General features: G+C 36.4%; 1 protein-coding gene across 4 annotated transcripts in view; it reads right to left on the reverse strand.

Moving 5' to 3' along the window:
• The window catches only part of Sbf2 (SET binding factor 2), a 307,904-nt gene that overhangs the window by 112,791 nt on the left and 171,762 nt on the right, over positions 1–23,351 (reverse strand). For all 4 annotated transcript variants that reach the window (XM_070035292.1, XM_070035290.1, XM_070035293.1 and 1 more), the window contains one exon: positions 21,716–21,865. In XM_070035292.1, coding sequence (XP_069891393.1) covers positions 21,716–21,865 — 150 coding nt within the window. The remainder of the gene's footprint in view (positions 1–21,715; positions 21,866–23,351) is intronic.

A 23,351-nucleotide genomic window follows, 5' to 3' on the forward strand; every position in this document is an offset into this window, starting at 1 on the left:
GACATAGCAATTGCATTCCAGAGCAGTGCAGTTATCTTGTTGGGGAATCGTTCATAAATACACATCCTGAAGTCCTCTGTGCTTTGACTACACAATACAGCATTGTAGTTACAATCATACCAGACATTTTTAAACTTGCAAGGACTTGAATACTTATAAATGACTTATTCTGAACTTTGTTATGTAATTTACCTTTAGTTTTCCTGCAACAATTGAAGAGGAATAAACCCTACAATCTTAATTTTGCATTATCCTCAATTACTTCATAATCTTAACCTACATACCTTTGAACTGTCATGGACAACATTCTTATTTCATACAACTATGTAATCTTTCAAAAATGTTATATTTAAACATTTAAGGATAAAATGAGATAGAAAAATATAGAACTGACTCTCCTTTAATTTAATTAGATATAGCTCACAAAAAAGGGTTGAATTGTTCATAATACTGAAAACATTTGCATCTTCTCTAGAGGGGCAAAAATACCTTTTTTCTAGTATTTCTTTTCGCTCACAAATCTTAGCTATGTTCTGTTACAGCATAGTGACCAAACTCTTCTGCTTGGTCTGTGAACTTCCATGGAATGGCACTACTTTAACATCCATGTGATCATTATGTCTTCCTGCCTCTACACCCCAATAAGCTGCAGCTCTAGTTAACCCATGTTCTCTATCACCTTCTTGTCTTGTATCCTGAAGACTACTGATGACTTGCTCTGTCATTTACATGTTTTTCCTTAGGTATTTCATTATGAATATCCTTATTTTCCCATTTTTCCAAGTGCAATGCTATAGATAAATATTGGCAAAACAAATTTTTACTATACTTTCAGTTCCACTGTATTTTAATGCTAAAATAAACAAAAATCCATAAAGAATGTAGCACAATTTTGAACACAATGCTTATTTATATGCAATGTGACACTGAGATAGAAGGTGAATACTAGGCTTAAAATACTATGCTGTGTTCTCTGAATGAATGGATCCAAGTCTGTCTAGTTGTCTTTTTAAAATCCTGTTTATTTGCTGGAATCTTAAAAAAAACTCTACTTAATACATAGTAATAATAGCTAATATTTCATTGTCTACCAAGTATCAGATATATTCTAATTATGAATTTACACAAATTATTCCATTTAATCTTCATGACATTTCTATGAAATAGATGCTATAATTACGCTCATTTTTTTTGTGTTTGTATAAGAGAGAGGTAGGATGGGATGGGGGAGGGGAACTGAGTTTCAAAAAAGATAAATTATTTGCCTTAGATTATACAGCCACAAATGGCAGACCTAGAAATTTGAACCCAGAGAGACTTACTTTTTAACTTTAAACCCTCTGTTCCTTTTTCTTTTTTCTTTGGGGGTGGGGGAGTGGAGGTTAGTCATGGAGCTTGAACTCAGGGCCTGGATGCTATCCCTGAGCTAGCACTCTTATCTCTTTGAGCCACAGGTATTCTGGAGACAACAGTCTCATGGACTTTCCTACCCAGGCTGGCTTTGAACCACAATTCTCATACTTAGCCCCCTGAGCAGCTAAGATTACAGGTGTGAGCTACCAGCTCCTGGCTCCCTCTGTTCTTTTGCCTCTCAAATGCAATAAGGTACTAAACTGAATCTAAAAATGATATTATGGACAAGCAAAAGAAAAAATATTCCAATAAATTATAAATAGGATGTTCAAGAGAGTTCAAACACTGAAAAAGCATTTAAAAATTTACTTGCTGAATGTAACTGATGGAATTACAAGGCTGCAAGATAATTGTTAAAATATTCTTTCATTTTGCCTTTATGTTCAGGAATTAAAAAACAAGAATATGAAGTAAAAAAGTCTAAAAAATGCCTCAAACAGGGAACAGAGAAAATAGATCGTTGGAAGTAAAAGTCATAATGAAAACTATTTAGTGTTCAGATGCAGAGTCCAGTTACTATCACACAGATGAAATGAAAGATTATGTACAGCAAGACACATCCAGGTGAAATTTTATTATACCATACAGAAACACATCTACAATACGTTACAGAAGGGAGAAAACAGGTTATCTACAAAGAAAGCAGAATCAGATTTTAAAAAAGAAAAGCTTAACAATGTTGGGTAATAGAAAATCATAGCAATGTTTTCAGAGCTCTGAGAAAATTTAAAGTTTATACTTTAAAATAACATGCATTAAATTATGCCCCCCACTTTTTTGGTGCTGGTCCTGGAACTCAAGGGCCTGGGCACTGTCCCTGAGCTTCTGTTGCTCAAGGCTAGTGCTTTACCACAGCTCTACTACTAGCTTATTTTGGTAGTTTAGTGGAGATAAAACTTTCACACTTTCCTGTCCAAGTTGGCCTTGAATTGTGATCCTCCGATCTCAGCCTCCTGAACAGCTAGAATTACAGATGTGAGCCTGTTTTCTTGGTTATATATTTCTACAGGTTTTAGTATATGCAACCACCATCAGAATTAGCATACAGAGAAGGATTGGGATTGGGGGGGAGGGGGAGGGTGGGAAGGGATGTGAAGGGTAAACAAAGGAGGAGGCTGCAATGCTTGGTAAGAAATGTACGTATTATCCTGCCCATGTAATTGTAACTCCTCTGTACAGTATGTTCACAAATAAAATAAAATTAAATTAAAAAAAGAAAAAAAAAAGAATTAGCATACAGAATGGTTCTATCAGTCCTTTTCTTATTTTCTTATTGCTATGACTTTAGAATCCTGCTCTCCTCTTGCTCCTAATCCTTGGTAACAAATGGCTCTGTCTCTTTTGGAGTTACATAAATGGAACTGTACAGGCTATAACCTTGTGGTGAAGAAGAGTAGCTTCTTTCAATGTCTTAGGGATCCATCTACATTATAGGATTACATAATTTGCTATAATATAGATGCATAGATTGTTTATCCATTTACTTACTGAAGGATATTTGGGTTGTTTCCAGTTGAGCAGTTAAGAAAAAAGCTATTAACATTTGTGTACAAGTTTTTAATGTTAACCTAATTTTTCAAGGATGAATATGTAAGGATGGGTTGCTAAGTCATATGTTTAAGTGAAAACTTCATAAGAAACTGAAATTATTTTCCAAATTGGCTATACTATTTTATTAATAGTTTTACTGGGTTAGGTTTTTTTTTTTTTTTCAAAATTTTGTCAGTATTTAGTATTTTTTAGTATTTCTAATTTTAGGTATTTTGATATGTGTGCAGTGGTATTTCTTCAAAATTGAATATTTCTTTGAAGTTTAATCTGTATTTCTCTAATGTCCATAATATTGAACATATTTTCATGTGCTTATTTAGCATCTCTGTATTAACTATGATCAATTTTTTCAATTCCTTTATCCATTAAAAAAATGAAGTGGCTTGTTTTATTACTGAATATAAGAATTCTTTATATATTTTAGGATCTAAGTCCTTTATCAGACATCTTTTATCAATTTTCCTTCTAGAATGTAGTGTTCATTAAGTTTTTTTTTTTGGGGGGGGGGGTCCGGTCGTGGGCCTGAACTCTGAACCTAGGCGCTGCCCCTCAGCTCTTCAGCACAAGGCTAGCGCTCTACCACTTGAGCTACAGTGCCACTTCTGGCTTTTTTTTTCTAATGGGTGCTGAGGAATTGAACACAGGGCCTCAAGCATGCAAGGCAAGCACTTTACCACTGAGCCACCTTCCCAGCCCCTGTTCACTAAGTTTTTAACAGTATATTTCAAACAAAAACCAAGTTTTGGTGCAGTACAATTTAATATTTTAAATGATTTGCAATCTCTGCCTTATCCCAGTGTAACAAAGAACTTCCCTATGTTTTTTTCCTAAAGTTTTATAGGCTTGAGGCCTATAATTTGAGATATATTTTATAAATGGTAGGAGGTAAGGGTGAATATCTTATAACCATCTACTGAAAAGAACATCATTTTTTCATTGAATTATCACAATACCTTTGTTAAAGTAGCATGGATTATGGACCATAGCCACTAGAACTTGGCAAGTTCTTTATACTAAAACTTTTCCCATTGGCCTCCATGACACTGTTTTAGCTTAGTTCTTGACTTATTTTTGTGACACTTCTGTCTCGGTTTCTTTTATAGAATTTTATTGTTCTGCCCAACTTCTAAATGTCAGTTTTTCTCACTATTTTCATTATCTTTATATATTCTTTCTGTTGCTCCTATCATTTCTATGGTATAAACTGCCTCTGAAATCTGAATCTAACCCAGGCCAACCCCCCCTTCAGCTCCAGCTGACCTGAAACCTATGAAGTTTTGTGAAAACCTTAAACTCAGACTATCCTAAATTATATTTTCTTCACCCCTGTCTCTTTCTTCCACCTCTAAGACTCAACCTCCTTTCACACCTTCTTGGGAAAAGCTTTCCCACATTGTAACTGCACATTCAATCAAGTTGCTCTTTTCAATGTGACTTTCCTTTTTCCTCTGCATCCTTCAGTTGGCCTGGGTATACAGGTAGGGACATTAACAGTTATTTGATCACTGATTAGCCTAGACAATTAATTGCTGTTCATTTTGTCTTCTCAGTTGTCATCTGTTTCCTTTGCTTAGAGATTTGGATTTTCACAATGGCTATAACTAATAATAATTTCTGAGTCTTTGGGGAGTAGAGTACTCCCCAGCCTCCTAACTTCAGTGTCTCCTTATCCTCCCAACTTCAGCTTTTGTATACTTACTAAATCAGTTCACCATTTGCTTTGTCTTCCAAAATTTTATTTTACCTGATCTCTGTTACTTATAAATTTATATCCTAAAAGAAATCTAGCATTGGGGCTGGGAAGGTGGCTCAGTGGTAGAGCACCTTGCCTTGCATGCCTGAGGCCCTGGGTTTGATTCCTCAGCACCACATAAGCAAAAAGAAAAAAAGCCGGAAGTGGTGCTGTGGCTCAAGTGGTAGAGCGCTAGCCTTGAGCTGAAGAGCTGAGGGACAGCACACAGGCCCAGAGTTCAGGCCCCACGACTGGACACCCCCCCCCAAAAAAAAAAGAAAAAAGAAAGAAATCTAGTATTTTAGGAGGAAAGTGGAAGTAAATGTGTGGATGACCACTAAATGAAAATGACCAGGAGCCCAGAGTTACATCATTCTGGCCTTTATAATTTCTAAAAATGTTTCTATGCCTCTATGTTAAAATATTTTAATTCCTTGCCTTCATTTTTTTGTTAAACAAGGGCTTTCAACCAAGACTTAAAACAGTCTCTCCTTCCTTTTGTTCTTTTTTAAACTTCACTAGGTCAGGTGTGGTGGTTTGTAATCCTAACTAGGGAAGTGGAGATTGGTAGGATCACAGTTTGAGGTCAACCTGGGCAAAAGGGTAGCAAGACCAAAGTCTCAACAAATAAGTTGGATGTTGTGGTTCACAACAGTTCAAGGCTTAATAAAAACAAAACATCCTATCTGAAAATTAAAACAAAAAGAACTAGTTGTATGACTCAAGTGGCAGAGTTTTTTCCTAGTAAGAGAGTAAGATACAGAGTTTAAATCCCATTACTGCAGCAACCAAACCAAAACAACAATAACATACTAACTTTTAAGATGTAACATACAGTCATCTACTCTGAAGAAACAGAAAATAACATAGGTAATTGGCAGGTATATTACTAGAATATAGCAACCATAAATTAGACATACATGCAAATATTAGTCATACATAATTTGGACCTTAAATTTCAAGTAGTAGCTAGGACCCATAAAAAATTTTTTTTGAAACACTGTCAAACAATTGGTATGATAGCCTATCAAATTCTTTTCTTTGGTCCTGAATTATATTTGCTTTTCTCTTCTCTCTGTCTCTGTCTCTGTCTCTTTCTCTGTCTCTGTCTGTCTCTCTCTCTCTTTCAAATACACACATTTTCTTAGGGAAGGACATAAGACAGGTAGAACTGGGAAAGAGGAAGAATTTATTCTAAGTTGGGCAACTGAGCTTTGGACAAAGGGAGGAAGCTGAATGTATGGAAGAGGCAAAAGGAGGGCCAAGCTGCTGATACAGAGAAACCTTTGAGTACAGTTCATATGATCTAATTTGGACATTTGAAGCACCACTGTGAGAGTAACACATCTATATAAAACCTGCTCTTTCAGAACATATGCTTAATCAGGTTGTAGATTATTATATTCTCCTCTACTTGAGTGATATAAAGTGTTTGATTTCTGTAGCATATGAGAAGAAACATTATCTAAACATTATCTTTATCATTTTACCTTTGCTTCAAAGATTTTAGTGTGGGGTGAAAAGTTTTCTCTTAAAATATTGGTATTTGAGGAGTAACTGCAGAAGAAGGCTAACTTTCTGAAACTAGTAAAAGAGTAATAGGTCTTGTGCCTTGTATATTTATTTCAAAATATTCAGCTGCGAGTGCAATGTTATCCTAGTCAGGGAGGTATGGAGAGAGGCTATGTCTTTTTTTTTGGGGTCCGGTTGTGGGGCCTGAACTCTGGGCCTGGGCACTGTCCCTCAGCTCTTCAGCTCAAGGCTAGTGCTCTACCATTTGAGCCACAGCACCACTTCTGGCTTTTTTCTTTTGCTTATGTGGTGTTGAGGAATCGAACCCAGGGCCTCAGGCATGCAAGGCAAGGTGCTCTACCACTGAGCCACCTTCCCAGCCCCGAGGCTATGTCTATCTAATTCCTTGGTGTGCTGTCAGGGTTCTATGCTATTTCTATCCTAATTTTTCTATTCATTTTGTACATTGTCATTCCTTCTTCTTTCTCTTCTTCAGCTTACTTTTCTTTTTCTCTTAGCCTATTTGCTAAGTAACTCTAAAAATGGTCATACTATATGACATATATCAGTATAACTTGAGAACCTGTTAAATAGAGAATTCTCAGAGTCCACCCCAGACCTACTGACCCATAAAACTTAGTACTTCCTCCCCCACCCCCAGTTTCTGATCCAGTACTGGGGCTTGAACTCAGGGCCTCATGCTCATGCTTAGCTTTCTCCTTTAAAGACAGTACTCTTACTACTTAGCCCAACCTCTACTTCCATTTATTTATTTATTTATTTTATTTATTTAGCTAGCTAGCTAGCTAGATAATTGAAGATAGAGTCGTACAGACCCTTCTGCTCAGGTTGGCTGTGAATGTCAGTTCTCAGATCTTAGCCTCCTGAGTCACTAGGATTACAGGCATGAGCCACCAGCACCCAGGGAGTACTATGTTTTAATCAACAAGTTCTTTGGTTATTCTATACAGCTTAAAATTTTGAAAATTACTGACCTATAGTGCACCTAATATATCTTTAAAAATTCCTAGAAAAGTTTCACCTACTTGATTTTTAGATTCTTAAATCTACATTAATCTAAATGAATTCCTACATTTCTCAAATTATTCTCTATTTGCCTAAAGTATCTTGTCCTCAAATACTTAAGATTAAAATTTAAGTGTCTTAATCAATTAGGCTTACTTGATCTATACTTACATGTCTTTATTACTTTTCATCTAATACATATGAGCTCAGAGTCTACAATATATGCATACAGGGTCTTACCAAGGAAGTTATTCTTTTCAAGGGACTTACAAGCTAGTGGTACTAACAGATAGGCAGGCTCTGCAATAGCTAATGCAGACCAGTGGGTTTAACATACCACACTAGAGAGAAGTAGAAAAAAAGTGTTGTAGCAGCATAAAAGAGGCATTTAAGAGGGGCTAGAAGAGGAATAGACTAGAAACTATCTGGATTTTTTTTTTTTTTACAGTCCTGGGGCTTGAACTCAGAACCTGTATACTGTCCCTGAGCTTCTTTTGCTCAAGGCTAGTACTCTACTACTTGAGCCACAGTGCCACTTCTGGCTTTTTCTGTTTATGTGGTACTGAGGAATCAAACCCGGGGCTTCATGAATCTAGGTAAACATTCTACCACTAAGCCACATTCCTAGCCCATGGACTAACTTCTCTTTGCTCGTTCTCTCATTCTTTCATATGCCACTAGTTAATTGGTATTATTTTCATATACGTTTAGTTTCAGCTGTAAAAATTATAAAGATTAAATATGGAACTAATCCTTACATATGAATATCACACTCAAGCACACATTATTATTTTTAAGCTATATCTGTAATTGTCATTAGCTTTTACACACATTTTGGATAAGAAATACACACATGGTGTATTAGTTTCATCTCAAGAAAAACATTATGTTTTTTCACCATAAGGCTTTCAAAATTAATATATTTGTGAGTTAAATTCTTTAAATAAGTCTGAAGAAATGATAGTATGGTTATAGACTGTTATGGTTTAAATCCTAAAAACGTCCCTGAAGGCTCATGTGTTACAGGAATGTTGCCAGCTAATGCTTTTGAGATGTGATTGGAGCATGAGGGCTCTAGCTACATCAATGAATTCAATGGGTTGGATTATTAGGAAGTAGGGCCCACTCTGAGAAAGGAAATCACTGGAGTGTGTAGCTTTGAGGACACACCTTGTTGCCAGAACAATCCTTCTGGTCTTTCTGTTTCTTGGCTGTTGTGTGGTGAACAACACTGCCCTGTTAGGTCCTTCAAACATGATATATACTTCCTTAACAAAGCCCCAAAACAATGGTGCTGCTAACTGAAATCTCTAAAACTGTGAGCCAAAATAAATCTTCTTTTCAAATACCTTCTCTAGTATTCTGTCACTTGGTTAAGCCAGGCACTACTGGCTCAAGCCTGTAATCCTAGCTACTCAGAAGATTGAGATCCAAAGATCTGTGGTTCAAGGACCACTGGGGCAGAAAGCAGAAAGGTCTATGAGATCCCATTTCTAAAATAACCTGAAAGAAGTTGGATTGGAGGAATGGAGTGATGGTTCAATGGTAATGTGTCAGCCAGTAGCAAGTAAACAACTGAGAGAGAGCAAGAAAAATTTCTATAGTATATGGGAAAATAATTTACATTCTTTTTATTTATTTATTTTTGGGTCCTGTCGTGGAGCCTGAACTCTGGGCCTGGGTACTGTCCCTCAGCTCTTCAGCTCAAGGCTAGCGCCCTACCACTTGGGCCACAGTGCCACTTCTGGCTTTTTTCTTTTTGCTTATGTGGTGTTGAAGAATCGAACACCCAGGGCCTCAGGCATGCAAGGCAAGCGCTCTACCACTGAGCCACCTTCCAAGACCCATAACTTACATTCTTAATCCCTGGTATGTTGCTATTTATACTGTGAGTGAATCCCTTCACCTCTGTGGGCCTTATTTATTTTCTTCACCCAGAAAAGATGTGTAACAATTTTTATTTCTTTTTTATCTAAGGCCCCCCCCTTTTTTTCTTTTTGGGGTCCGGTCGTGGGGCCTAAACTCTGGGCCTGGGCGCTGTCCCTCAGCTCTTCAGCTCAAGGCTAGCGCTCTACCACTTGAGCCACAGCGCCACTTCCGGCTTTTTTCTTTTTGCTTATGTGGTGCTGAGGAATGGAACCCAGGGCCTCAGGCATGCAAGGCAAGCGCTCTACCACTGAGCCAGCCCCCTAAGACCCTTTTAAAATTCCATTTCTACTTTCACTAAAAAAGGGAATGTCTTTTTCTATCCTTTTCTGTATTTCTTCCTTCTTTCCTCTCTCCCTCCATCCCTCTCTCCCTCCCTACTCCTCCCCCTTTTTCTCTTTCTTTTTTTTGAATTTCTAGGTAGATCTCCTCTGTTAATACTCTGCCACAAGGGTGGATTCCAGAAGCTAGTCTCATGAAGTTTACAGAACACAATGTTAGGCTCAATATGTGCTTCCGACAGACCTCATTAGGAGACAGTGTCCTTAAAAGATATTACTTCATTTCCAAAGAAATGTGTCTCAAGAGGCCATGCCAGTGGTCAAAACCTTGGCTGAACAACATTTTGGTGCATTATTGACAGAAAAGTCATTCCTCAAACTGCAAAACATGCTTCCAAACATACCCAAATTGACAACAAAACAGGTTAAGGCCAGAGCTAAATTCCACAATAAAGAGTCTAAGCAATTTAAATCAATGGAAGAATTTGGTGCTACGGTGGGACAAACTTTATGGGGGGATGAGATACTCTAAAATATTCTCTCTGGAATATTTCAGTCCAAATCTAATTCTTCTGCACACTTGTCACTGTTTACTATGATTTGGTTATTTTTAACCCGTCAAAAGTAGCCTGAGACGGGCACCACTGGCTCATGACTATAATCCCAGCTACTCAGAAAGCTGAAATCTGAGGATTGTGGTTTGAAGTCAACTCAGGCAGGAAAGACCATGATACTCTTAAGTCCAATTAATCACCAAAAACCTCAAGTAGAGGTGAGGCTCCAACCTTAAGAAAAAAAGCTAAGGGATAACGCCCAGGTCCTGAGTTCAAGCCCTAGTATTGGCATCACACACATACAAATAAGCCTAAGCCAGAGTAAGTAACTTAAAAAAATACAAAGTTACATAAAAAAAGATGTTTTCTTCCCCCATCCCCCCCCCCCCTCTGTTGATCATGGGGCTTGAACTCTGCACCTGGGTGCTGTCTCTCAGCTCTTCAGCTCAAGGTGAGTGCTCTACCACTTGAGCCAGAGTGTCACTTCAGGTTTTCCGAGTGGTTTATTAGAGTTCAGTGGTTTATAAGAGTCTCACGGACTTTCCTGCCTGAGCTGGCTTTGAACCGTGATTCTCAGATCTCAGCCTCTTGAGTAGCTAGGATTACAGGCATGAGCCACCGGCGCCCAGTTAGGATGTGTATTCTTAACTGAAAATAGCTTGTAGATTTCCATCATCTTCTAGCCGGGTTCCTTCTGGAACATGGAAAACCTATTATAAAACTGTAGGAAGGGGAACTAAAAAGGATTTAGGGGAAACTGTAGCACCTTACAGGCCAAGTCTCTGTACCTAATTCTTCTCTTCGTCCTGTAAAAAGTATGTCTACAGGGTCTGGGAAGGTGTCAGTGGTACAGTGCTTGCCTTGCATGCATGAGGCCCTGGGTTTGATTCCTCAGCACCACATAAGCAGAAAATGCCAAAGTGGTGCTATGGCTCAAGTGGTTAAGTGCTAGCCTTGAGCTGAAGAGATGAGGGACAGTGCCCAGGTCCAGAGTTCAGGCCCCACGACCAAAAAAAAAAAAGTGCGTCCATAATTTCTGTCTGCCAAATAATACAATAAGATTCCTAGTAAGTAAATGTCTCTAAAGTGTGAAGCATGAAGCAGACAGAAATACAGAACAAAAGAATTTTAGCTTTGACTGAGTTTCATGCTACTTCTAATAATTAAAAAGCAATTTTTGCATTGGTACAGTTGCTCATGCTTGTAATCCCAGCTACTCAGGAGATGGAGACTAATTGGAAGGATCCTGATTCAAGTCCAGCTGAGCAATCAGAAGCTGGGTGTGGTAGTGTGTATCTGTCATCTTAGCTACACATGAATCATAATAGAATTTCAGCTCAAGTGGTGTAGTATCTGTCTAGCAAGCATGGGATCCTGAGTTCAAATCCAAGTAATGTAAAAAAAAAAAAAAAAAAAGAAGCACTATTGACTAAATTTCCACAAACAATTTGATGTTCTTCAATATCTTCCACAACAGAGGCAAAGGGAAGCAAGGGAAGTGTCCTGAGTTGAATTTTGAACATGGGATACTAGAACAACACTGTTAGGCTGAAAGATGATAGTGAGCTGATATATAATTTAAATTTTTCTAGTGACTTCATTAAAAAGGGTAAAAAGTAAAAAGGCAAAACTAATGTCATCTAATCCATTTCATCTAAAATATAATTGTTCCAACTTGAAGTCAATATAAGAAATCATGAGATATTTCATATTTCTTTTTCAGACTAAGCTATCAAAATCCAATGTGTATTTCACACTAATAGCACACTACAGTACTAGTACTTAGAATCTAATTCCATATATTCTGGGAAGTAATGCTGCATTAGATTACAATACCCTTAATATCTGGATTTTAGCCTCCTGAAGACATGATCTTCTCTTTTCTTTCTACAGCTGCCTTTCTTTAGGCTTTTGGTTTTCTTTTGGGCCTTGGGAATATTGTTTAGAAAATTTATAGTAGGGGACACCAAGCTGGAGCATTAAAAATCTTAAACTAAAAAAAAAAAAAATCAGCCTCTTCAGGATAAAGAAGGAAAAAGTTTGGACCCATTTTAGAAAAGTGGGCTTTTTTTCTTCATATAATAAATTATAGATAAGAGAGAGAAAAAATTAGTTTGAACCTCAAAGAGTATATACCTGGCAGATGTAATCTTTTCACTTTCTTGTTATTAAACTTTCTCTTCTCTGTTGCAAACTATCTATAATCTGACTTACATAGTATTTTCTTTTTAAATTTCATTTTCCTTTTGTGCCCCTTTTGGAACTGAGTGTCAGTATTTTCTGTGCTGAAAAGTAGAAAAATATTTGGGACAAGTTATTTGTTTCTCCTGACGCAATTAGAAACTTTTTTTTTTTTTTTTTACTGGTGACCAATCAAAATTGAAGTAAAATCTTGAGAAAAAAACCGAGTTGCACTCACTATGAATATGCAGTAATTGGTTGGGAACATAGCTCCATGATAGACTGCATGCTTAGTACCCATGGGAGAGGGACACAGGGAGAATGTTTAGACCTACTTCTTAAACTGTGAAATGTTATCACCCTAGAAATGTGTTACCTACTTGGAAATCATAAAACTGGGGGAAAGCGAAGGAAGGGGTGATATTGTCCAAGAAAGCTTATGAAATGGTAACCCCTCTGTACAACACCTTAATAATAACAATAAAATTCTATTTAAAGAGTGACAAAATACCTTTAATTTTCAAGGGAAATTAAAGTAACCATTAGAATGAGGAAAGATCTTAAGGAGGAAGAGAAAGAAAAAAATGAAAGTGTCCTACTTAAAGAGTCACAGTGCTGTATCTACCAAGATTTTTTTAAGCCAGTCCTGGGACTTCAATTCAGTCACTGGGCTTCTTTTGTTCAGGGGTAGAACTCTACCACTTGAGCCACAGTGCCACTTCTGGCTTTTTCTGTTTATATTGTTTTGATATCTTTGTCAAATTGTTACGTCCAGATTATTCTGGGCTGAGAGTAGGTTTTGAAATGAAATCCTCCAATTTTATTATTTTTCAAGTGTGCATTGGTATTTTTTCTTTTTTTATTATAAATGTTTTTTTTATTGTGAAAACACTGTACAGAGGGGGTTACAATTACATGGGCAAGATAATGAGTACATTTCTTATCAAGCATTGTAGCCTCCTCCTTTGTTTCCCCTTCCTATCCCTTCACATCCTCCCCCCCATCCCCCCCCACCAAAGTTGTAAAGTTCGTTTTTTGACATAACGACTTGTACATCTCATTGTTGCAATGGGTCCTCCTGTATCCCTGTTTTAACGATTGCGTTGGTATTTTTAAGTCTACTATATTTCCACATAACCTTTAGAATCAATTTGTTGATTTAGATTGCATTTAATCTCGAGATTATTTTATAGAGAACTGACATCTTAACAGTAGTCTTCTACATCCTTTGAGTTTTTACTTTGATTATATAATTCAAATCTACCTGACCAATTTTGCTAGTCTCCTGCTATTGTTTCTTTTCATATTCAATCTTTTATTGAACTATTTTAAGTATACTCCTGCAAACTGGTAATTCCAAATATATATTCTTTAGGACTCTAAATCTGTTGTTAGTTGTTTTTGTTAACAATTCATACTGGTTCATTTCCTTAGCATAGGGTCATTGTTAAATTTACGCTTGTATTTTGTTGAACCAGATGTGAGACTTACGGTGGCCTAAATTGGAAGTGTACTATTCCTAAAAGGATCTAGAATTGTTTCACTGGGCAACTAAGGTGAAGGCTTCTACTAAATACGGATTACCTTGTTCTTTTCAGTGTTCTAGCCTGATATAAATCTATCAGGTTCAATCAGCTGGTCTAGGCAGTGCTTAATCTTGCTCATAAAAATCTAGTTTTACAAACTGCTAATTGCTCAAGATCTGGTTTGCCCTATTTGCCCTTTCCTCAGGATTGAGAGAAGCACATTTACAAACTTTTCTTCTTTGGTGAAACAATGTTTCAAAATCATGATTTATGGGAAAAAATCATTTATGTTTGTTCCTCATAGTATGCAGTTCATTATCATGCTGAATGTGTAGGATTTCGGTTTTCAAATTGTAATTTATTGTTAAAAGACAGTTAAGAATTTTCACAATAAAAAACTTTAACTGTGTATCTGGTAAAATGTTGAGATTTTAGTAATTTTTGTTTCAAAAAGTGCTAAAATACAATCAATTCTTTATGAGATATGTAGGATCTCTAACCTGTATAAACCAGAGCTGTAAAAAAATTATTTTGGCATTGAGAAAGCTTGATAAACAAATAGCCTTTTGGCAGTACTCCTGTTCCATTTAGTTTTCCCTTGAGGGCAGGAAAGACAGAATAACTTCTAGGTCATGAAAAGTAAAACTACTTACATTTTTTTGAATCACTAACTAAAAATCAGTTCATTTAGTTAATGTTTCTTTCTTAAAACATCAACACAGATGTTTGGCCTCTCTGCCTTGAAACTATGCTTTTGTAAAAAAAAAAATGTTCAGAATGTAATGTTAAATCCCCATAAGTATGTTCTCGCAACAAGAATATAAATACTAATAAATCCCAAGTCAGAAAGAACTCATTTAAACAAGAATTATCTCATGCAAGCCCATTCATAACTGAAAAGGACTTCTACAATATATTAAATAATAGCGTGAGTTTGAAAGACAATACTATCTATTTCTGAAATACTTAAGTTATGAAGTGTCTATCAATTTGAGTGTATCTTATGGTAAAAAATTCATGCATGTTTTCTTTTTCAGAAAAAATTATTCAAATGAAGAATAAAAATATGTGTAGCCTGAGTTCCTAGTACTCAAATAGTGATAAACTGTATGTGCTAAAATTAAGTTTTAGGGTAACACTTAAAACTTAAAACTGGGGGAGGGAGAAGTTGGAGAGGTGGGGCGGGAAGGGATGGTGGGGGAAAAACAAAGGAGTAACAATGCCCAATAGGAAATGTACTCATTACCTTACTCATGTAACTGTAACCCCTCTGTACAGAATCTTTACAATCAAAATATATTAAAAAATTTTAAATCACCAGAAAAACTTAAAACTAAGACTGAAACTTTAAAGCCTTAAAATTTCATTTTGTAAACAGCACAGAAAGTATTAGCAGAAAAAGCTCATCAAATAAGTTTTGTAATTTTAATATGAATTATTAGGAAATAAAGGAATTGTCTAAGTATGTAGCTTCCTATAGTCTCTATAATTTGTAGACAGTAGCAAAAATATTACAGCAAAGTAACAAAAGACATGTAGCCTTTTCTTTAAGGGCTTAGGGGTTTGAGCCACACCTTTGGCCCAACAGCTGGTCTTTTTTAAAGACAATTTTATTCTTATTCTTTATTCTTATTCTCGTAAGAGTGCTCAAATATATGCTTCCTATTTAAACTGGGGTTAAAACTCTGCTAATCTATATCCTAGAAACAAATTTCCAGATTTTTATTATCGTCTACATATACATATAGATCAGAAATTGTTATATGTGTATTTAGTTCATGTAGCTTCCGGTTTTCCCGCCAATTTATATATAACACAAGTTTTTCCATATCAGTAGATACTTACATATAGACACACATACCTGTAGTTGGTAGTTGAGCAATATAATTAAATAAATATACAAATAGTAAATATTGAATTTGTTCTGAAATTCTGCTATTAAAAATTATTAGTGTCAGATGGGCATTGGTGGTCCAAGCTTATAATCCTATCTACTGAGTAAGTAGAGATCTGAGGATTGAGGTTTAAAGCAAGCCCAGGCAAAAAAATCCCTGTGACTCTTATCTCCAATAAACTACTCAGAAAAGATATCCTTTCAAATTAAGTTTGAGAAGATAAATACATCCTGCAAAAAAAAAATCTAATAGCAGTACCCTATGAATACTAAACATGTAAGCTTATAAAGAATATTATACTAAATGCTCACTTGGAAATAAAATGCTACCTACGTTCAAGAATAAACTACTGTCACTTTGAAGAACTTTGCGCTCACTGCCCTTTTCCTGTATTTCTTAAATACAGAGGCAATTTTCTTAAATATTTTGTCTTTGTTATTTTGATTGTTTTCCCTTCCCCCCTTATGTTTGTACATTTTTTATTGTAAAAATGCTGTACAGCGAGGTTACAGTTACAAGAGCAAGGTACATTTCTTATTGAGCATTGTTGACTCTTCCTTTGTTTTCCCCCTACCATCCCTTCCCTCCCACCTCCACAACTACTTGCCCCCCCCCCCACCGCACTGCCAAAGTTGTAAAGTACGTTTTCAACATAATGTTTTGTACATTTCATTGTTACAGTGGATCAATCTATATCCTTATTTAAGCCTTTTTGTCTTTTCCCTTCCACTCCCTGGATTAGAGTAGTGTATATACAAGATGCAGAGCACTGACATCAAATACAGTGAAAATAGGTTTATAACATGGGGGAGGAACATATAAAGTGACAAAAAAAATCACATGGTACATTATAAATGTTAGAAACAATAGCAAGAAAGAAAAAAGAATTTGTGTCCCTATCTTGGGGTTCATTCCACTTAACATCATCTTATATGGTCATAGGTACATAGCTTTTGACCTTTTCTACTTGTCCTACACATGTATTAGTTATTGCAAATAAGGGAAACCATGGGACCTATGTTTCTTTGGGCCTGGCTTACTTCACTTACTGCTAAGGATCAAACCCGGGGCCTTCTGCAGGTTAGGCAGGTGCTCTACTGTTGAGCACCATATATCTACCTTGATTTTCATTACTTATCCTTGGGTCACTAAATGTCTATAAATATATTCTTTAAAAATTTTATTTTGGAAATAGTTGTGTGGCTCAAGTGGTAGTGCACTTGCCTTGAGCTGAAGAGCTCAGGGACAGCGCCCAGGCCCAGAGTTCAAGCCCCAAGACCAACAAATAAATAAATAAATAAAATTTTTATTTTATTGTAAAGCTGCTGTACAGAGGGGATTACTCATGTAACTGAAACCCCTCTGTAAAACATCTTTATATGTTTTTGAGCTATAACTTTTCATTGTTATTTGAGCTGTCTTTTAATTTTTGTACAAAATTATCTTTGCTAAGATTCATCCACATTTTCTCTTGTAGCTGCAATTTGGAAATACCCTGCTTTATTTGTCCATTTGAATGCTGGCTGGCATAAGGGTTCAGCATTTTTGTTATTTCAAACAATGTTGCATGCCTCTGGGTATATATAAGCAAGAGTACCTCTAGGAATATAATCTCTGGCTCATGCAGTATGCTTCATATGCAGCTTTATTAATAACAAATGATCTCATTTGTCTCTGATTTCATTTAATTATATCTTACAAAATTGTCTAAAATGGTTGTATTAATTTACATATTTACCAACAAAATTTCAAGTTCCACTTGTTCTACAACTTTGTCAATACTTGACATTATCAGATTTTTAAGTTCTTGACAACACTAAATGCAAAATGTTATACTGCTGTAGTTTTACTATACATTATTGATACAGATTTAGATAATCTTTAAATTTATTAATTAAGTGGGTTACTATTCATGTTTTGTCCAGTTAAAATTATTTTTCTAAGGACAAACATAAAATTTATTATAATCTAAGTACAAATCTGCTTGTATTATTTTTATTTTTTTGTTGGTCATGGGGCTTGAACTCTGGGCCTGTCCCTGAACTCTTCAGCTCAAGGTGAGTGCTCTACCACTTGAGCCTCAATGCCATTTCCAGTTTTCTAGTGGTTAATTGGAGATAAGAGTCTCCTGGACTTTCCTGCCCAAGCTGGCTTTGAACCTTGATCCTCAGATCTCAGCCTCCTGAGTCACTAGGATTACAGCTGTGAGCCACCAGTGTCCAGCTTGTTTGTTTGTTTTTCTGTCCGTTGTGGGGCCTGAACTCTGGGCCTGGGCACTGTCCCTAAGTTCTTCAGCTCAAGGCTAGTGCTCTACCACCTGAGCCACAGTGCCACTTGTGGCTTTTTCTGCTTATGTGGTACTGAGGAATCAAACCCAGAGCCTCATGCATGCAAGGCAAGCACTCTACCACTGAGATACTTTCCCAGCCCTTGTTTGTATTTTTTTTAAAGACAGGGTGTCACTATGTACTTGAGGCTGGCCTTGAACTCAGGATCCTCCTGTCTTAGCATCCCAAAACTGGGGTTGAAGGCATATTCTCATGTCTTACCATACTCAGAACTCTCTGGATGAGACACCTTTTTCTTTTGCTAACCCTGGGGCTTGAACTCTGGGTCTGAACTGTTGCTGAGCTCAAGGCTAGTACCCTACTACTTGAGCCACAACTCTACTTCTGAGTTTTGCAATTAATTGGAGATAAGAATTTTATAAACTCTCCTGCCTCAGTTGGCTTTGAACCCATATCCTTAGATCTTAGCCTCCTGAGTAGCTAGGATTACAGATGTCTCCATGAGATACTAAAAAAAAAAAAAAAAAAAGGAAAGAAAAGAAAAAGAAAAAAAAAGGAAAAAAAGAAAAACATATACATGGAAGTTCTTAATTTTAATATTGACAAAATTTATCAGTTTTTTGGCAAAGTAGCAGGGTATAAAATTAACCCTCAAAAATGAATGGCTTTTTTGTATGCCAACAATGAGAAAAGCGTGGCTGAAATTAGGAAAGCAACTCCATTTGTAATAGCCCCACAAAAAATAAAATACCTATGAATTAACTTAACCAAAGAAGTGAAGGAACTCTATGATGGAAACTTTAAAAACCTGAAAAAGAAAATCAAAACAGAACTTAGAAAGTGGCAAAACCTCCCATGCTCCTGGATTGGAAGGATCAACATCGTAAAAATGACAATACTTCCCAAGGCTATCTACAAAATCAATGCGATAACTATCAATATTCCAACCTCATTCTTCAAGGAAATAGAAGAGGCAAAAAAGCCAGACAAAAATCAAGAACTCTAACAACAACAGATGCTGGAGGGGATGTGGACAGAAAGGAACCTTACTTCATTGTTGGTGGGAATGTAAACTTGTTCAACCACTTTGGAAAGCAGTATGGAGGTTCCTCAAAAGACTTCACATAGAACTCCCCTATGACCCAGCAATCCCACTTTTGGGCATTTACCCAAATGTTTACAAACAAGACCACACTAAAGCTACCAGCACAACTATGTTTATTGCAGCATTATTTACCATAGCTAAGATATGGAACCAACCCAGATGCCCCTCAGTAGATGAATGGATCAAGAAAATGTGGCATATATACACAATGGAATTCTATGCCTCCATCAGAAAGAATGACATTGTCCCATTTGTTAGGAAGTGGAAAGACTTGGAAAAAATTATTCTAAGTAAGCCAGGCCCAAAGAAACATAGGCCCCATGCATTCCCTTATTTTTAATAACCAGTATATGTCTGAGACAAGCAGAAAAGGTCAGATATGCTGATGTTAGGTGAAATGAACCCCAAGATAAGTATTCAAATGTTTTTTACTTTCATGCGATTGTTTCTAACATATTTATAAAATGATTTCTTTGTTGCTTTGTATGTCCCTCCCCCTGCCTTCACTGTATTTGATGTTGTTATAATTTGTGGAGGGGAAGGGAAAAAAACAATTTTTTAAAATAGGGATACAGGTGGACACATTGCAACAATGAGATGTACAAGTCCTTATGTCGAAAAACGAACTTTACAACTTTGGCGGGGGGGGGGGGGGGGGGGGGGGCAGAGGGCGGGATATGGGAAGGGATAGGAAGGGGAAACAAAGGAGGTAGCAACAATGCTTGTTAAGAAATGTACTCATTATCTTGCTCATGTAATTGTAACTCCTCTGTACAGTATTTTCATAATAAATTTTTTTAAATTTAATTTAATTTTATTTGTGAACATACTGTACAGAGGGGTTACAATTACATGGGCAGGATAATGCGTACATTTCTTACCAAGCATTGCAGCCTCCTCCTTTGGTTTACCCTTCACATCACTTCCCACCCTCCCCCCTCCCCCCCAATCCCAATCCTTCTCCTTCCTCCCCCTCCCCCCCCCCACCGATAATAAAAATTTTTTTAAAAAATTATGTTTTTAAGACTGTCACTATTGGTTACTTGTACCAAGTCTTTCTCTATCCTAAAGTCATAAGCATACTTCCTGAACTGTGTCTGAAACATTTTAGGCTGTATGGCCAGTTTTTTTTGTTTGGCTTTGTAATAGTTAAGGCTTTAATCCATGTGGAATTCACTTCTGTCTATAGTGTGAGTAATGTGTATATCTTTTGTGTTATGTATATGGAGTCACCCAAACGTGAATCACCATTATTTACTGATTTGCTTATCATTATGTTAGAAAAGTTATTTTCCTGCCCATCATATTTCCATATATGCATGCATTTCTTTTTGGACCCTCAATTCTGTTCTATTGTTCAATTTGAATACAATTGTACAAATTCCATATTGTCCTAAGCACTATAATTGTAAGCTATTTTTAGACATTCAGACAAGACAAATTCCTGTGCTTTCTTTATGACCATGTTGGTAATGATAAAGTGTTTTTGATGTTCTATTTGGGATTCTGATAGAAACTTTAATAACTCTATAAATTCCTTTGAGAAGAACTGATATTTTTATTATAAAAAGGTCAATCCTTGAACACATTTATCTATACCTTCTTTCATATTTAAGTTTTTGCGGGGAGGAGGGCAGTCTTGGGACTTGAACTCATCACTTGGGCACTGTTCTTGAACTTTTTTTGGCACAAGCTAGCATTCTACCTACTGATCTACAACTCCACTTCTAGCTTTTTGGTGGTTAACTGAAGATAAGAATCTCACAGACTTTCCTGTCAGAAGTGGCCTCAAACCATAATCCTCAGATCTTTGCCTCCTGAGTAGCTAGGATTACAAGTAAGAGCCACTAGCACCTGGTTTGAATACATATTTTTGAATTCACTGTATGTAATAATATTTTCTCGTGGGAAAAGGTATTTTTACATCATCTATAGAGAGCAAGATGCCAATATTGTAGACTATAAAACAAGAAAGCTAGACTAATTTGCTCCTTCTAATTCCAATCTTCACTATTTGTTGGGAAGATTATCTCTGTAAGATATACAACTGTTTTGAAGTTCAATGCAAATTTTTTCTTTTTCTTTTTTGGGTGCCAATACCGGGGCCTGAACTCTGGGCCTGGGCACTGTGTCTTAGCTTTTTTTGCTTAATGCTGGAGCTCTATCTCTTGAGCTATAACTTCCCAATTCTGGCCTTTTGATGGTTAATTTAAGCTAAGAGTCTCATGGACTTTCCTCATCTGAGTGCTTTGAACTGTTATCCTCAGATCTCAGCCTCCTGAGTAGATAAGACTACAGGCATGAGCTGTAATGTGCCCAGCTTGAAAAGTTTTCCCATGCTTTACATATACAAAGTGTTTCATAAATAATTTGATATTTAATATTTTGATTAGCCATTATTCACTTCCCTTTGCTTTAATAATACAACTAAAAACTGATATGAAATCATTCATATCAATGTTTGAAAGGTGACGTTTCAAAGAGACTGTTTATATTACAAAATCAGTAAAACGATCTAGTATTTTCAAGAGAAAATAAGTAACAGAAAGATCAATATTTGTGTCAAGTTATGAATAAATGTTTCTGACAAAAATGGTAAAGATACTGGCTTTACATCTTTTCAGCTGTGGTAGCTTTAAGAACTTGATATATCAGTAATTACCAGTCTCCAAAACTGAAAGTATTCTGAAATGAAAAGAATAATCTGAATGGACTAAAAAATTACCTGCAGAGTACAATTCATCATCCTTATTATGTAGTCAAATTGTTGATGATCCAATATTGCCCGATTTTGCTGTACATGTAAGCCCAGTTCATCAGTAAGACACTGTCTTGCTGCCTTTCCTTTAAGGGCTCTCAGTGCAGCAGGAAGAGTCTGAGAACAAGAGAGTTACAAGTGACCACAGGGTACTACTGCAAAAACATCACACTGAAAATTCAAATGCATTGTTCCAAAGGAATTGGCAGAATTAAGCTTCTAGGAAAGAAGTGATCTGCTGTTAAGATCAATAATAAAGTAGGTAAATTTGTAGAATTTTAAAATTTCTAAACCAGCAAGGGAAATTAGAAGTAGCTTATATGGTAAATTTGAAAACACTAAATTCTTAACACAACTTGATTTGCCAAACTGTCTGTTGTTTCAGCTCCTGACTCAAAAGCCACAGTCAAACAACTTCTTTGTATAACTGATCAAGTTTCCATGGTGAAAGTAAGTGGAAAAATTAGGTAACAAAAATACAAGTGATTTAATAATTTTAAAGTAGTCAACTACTTTATTATTATTCAGTTTTAAGATATGAATGGAAAATTCTATAATCTGGTCTCTTCTTTTCAATGTCATAAAGAACTCAAGGCAACATAGGTATTTCTACATGTATGTAGTGAAACTTTTCACTCATTACAAAAACACTAAGAATGCCTTTTCAGTTAATTATATAAGGCTAGCTAAGTTACATATAGTAGTAATAAGTTTACTTAATATGGAGACCTAAACGAGAGACCAGAGAGAACAAAGGAGCAAATAAGTAAAGGAAAATGTTTGAGTAGGAGAATATGTTATATAAAGCATGCAAAAGAAAGCAAGAGCTGTAAAATAATGGCTTGGGCATGGCTCAAGTGTTTCCTGGTATACTTAGCAAGTATAAGGCTAAAAGGTGGGTTCAAACTTGAGTACTGCCAAGAAAAGAGAGAGAGAGAGAGAGAGAGAGAGAGAGAGAGAGAGAGAGAGAGAGAGAGAGAGAGAGAGAGAGAGAGAGTGTGTGTGTGTGTGTGTGTGTGAGAGAGAGAGAGAGAGAGAGGGAGAGAGAGAGGCAGAGAGAGACAGAGAGACAGAGTGAGCGAGAACGCAGTTGGATAAGAAAATCTACGTTTTTAACCTTAAAATACAGAACCAAAATACATACTACCTTCCCCCCACCAAAAACACCCCAAAAAACCTTTCCAACCTAAAGTGGTGAGTTAGCATAAGGGTAAACATTTGAATATGCTTTAGCAATACCATGTAATACACAACTATGACCATCAGTCACTAAGAAAAATGTTACACATGTTTAGCATGTTTCATTAGGAAGAAAATTCAAAGAGGCATAATCCATTATGCAATCTAACTAGATTCTTTTCGATGAATAAAATTATATTTAAAATGTAATATGTAGGGGCTGGGAAGGTGGCTCAGTGGTAGAGCGCTTGCCTTGCATGCCTGAGGCCCTGGGTTCGATTCCCCAGCACCACATAAGCAAAAAGAAAAAAAGCCGGAAGTGGCACTGTGGCTCAAGTGGTAGAGTGCTAGCCTTGAGCTGAAAAGCTGAGGGACAGTGCCCAGGCCCAGAGTTCAGGCTCCACAACCGGACCCAAAAAAAAAA

This window comes from Dipodomys merriami, unplaced genomic scaffold (assembly GCF_024711535.1).
Source record: "Dipodomys merriami isolate MVZ:Mamm:240054 unplaced genomic scaffold, mDipMer1.0.p SCAF_25, whole genome shotgun sequence".
NCBI lineage: Eukaryota > Metazoa > Chordata > Mammalia > Rodentia > Heteromyidae > Dipodomys > Dipodomys merriami.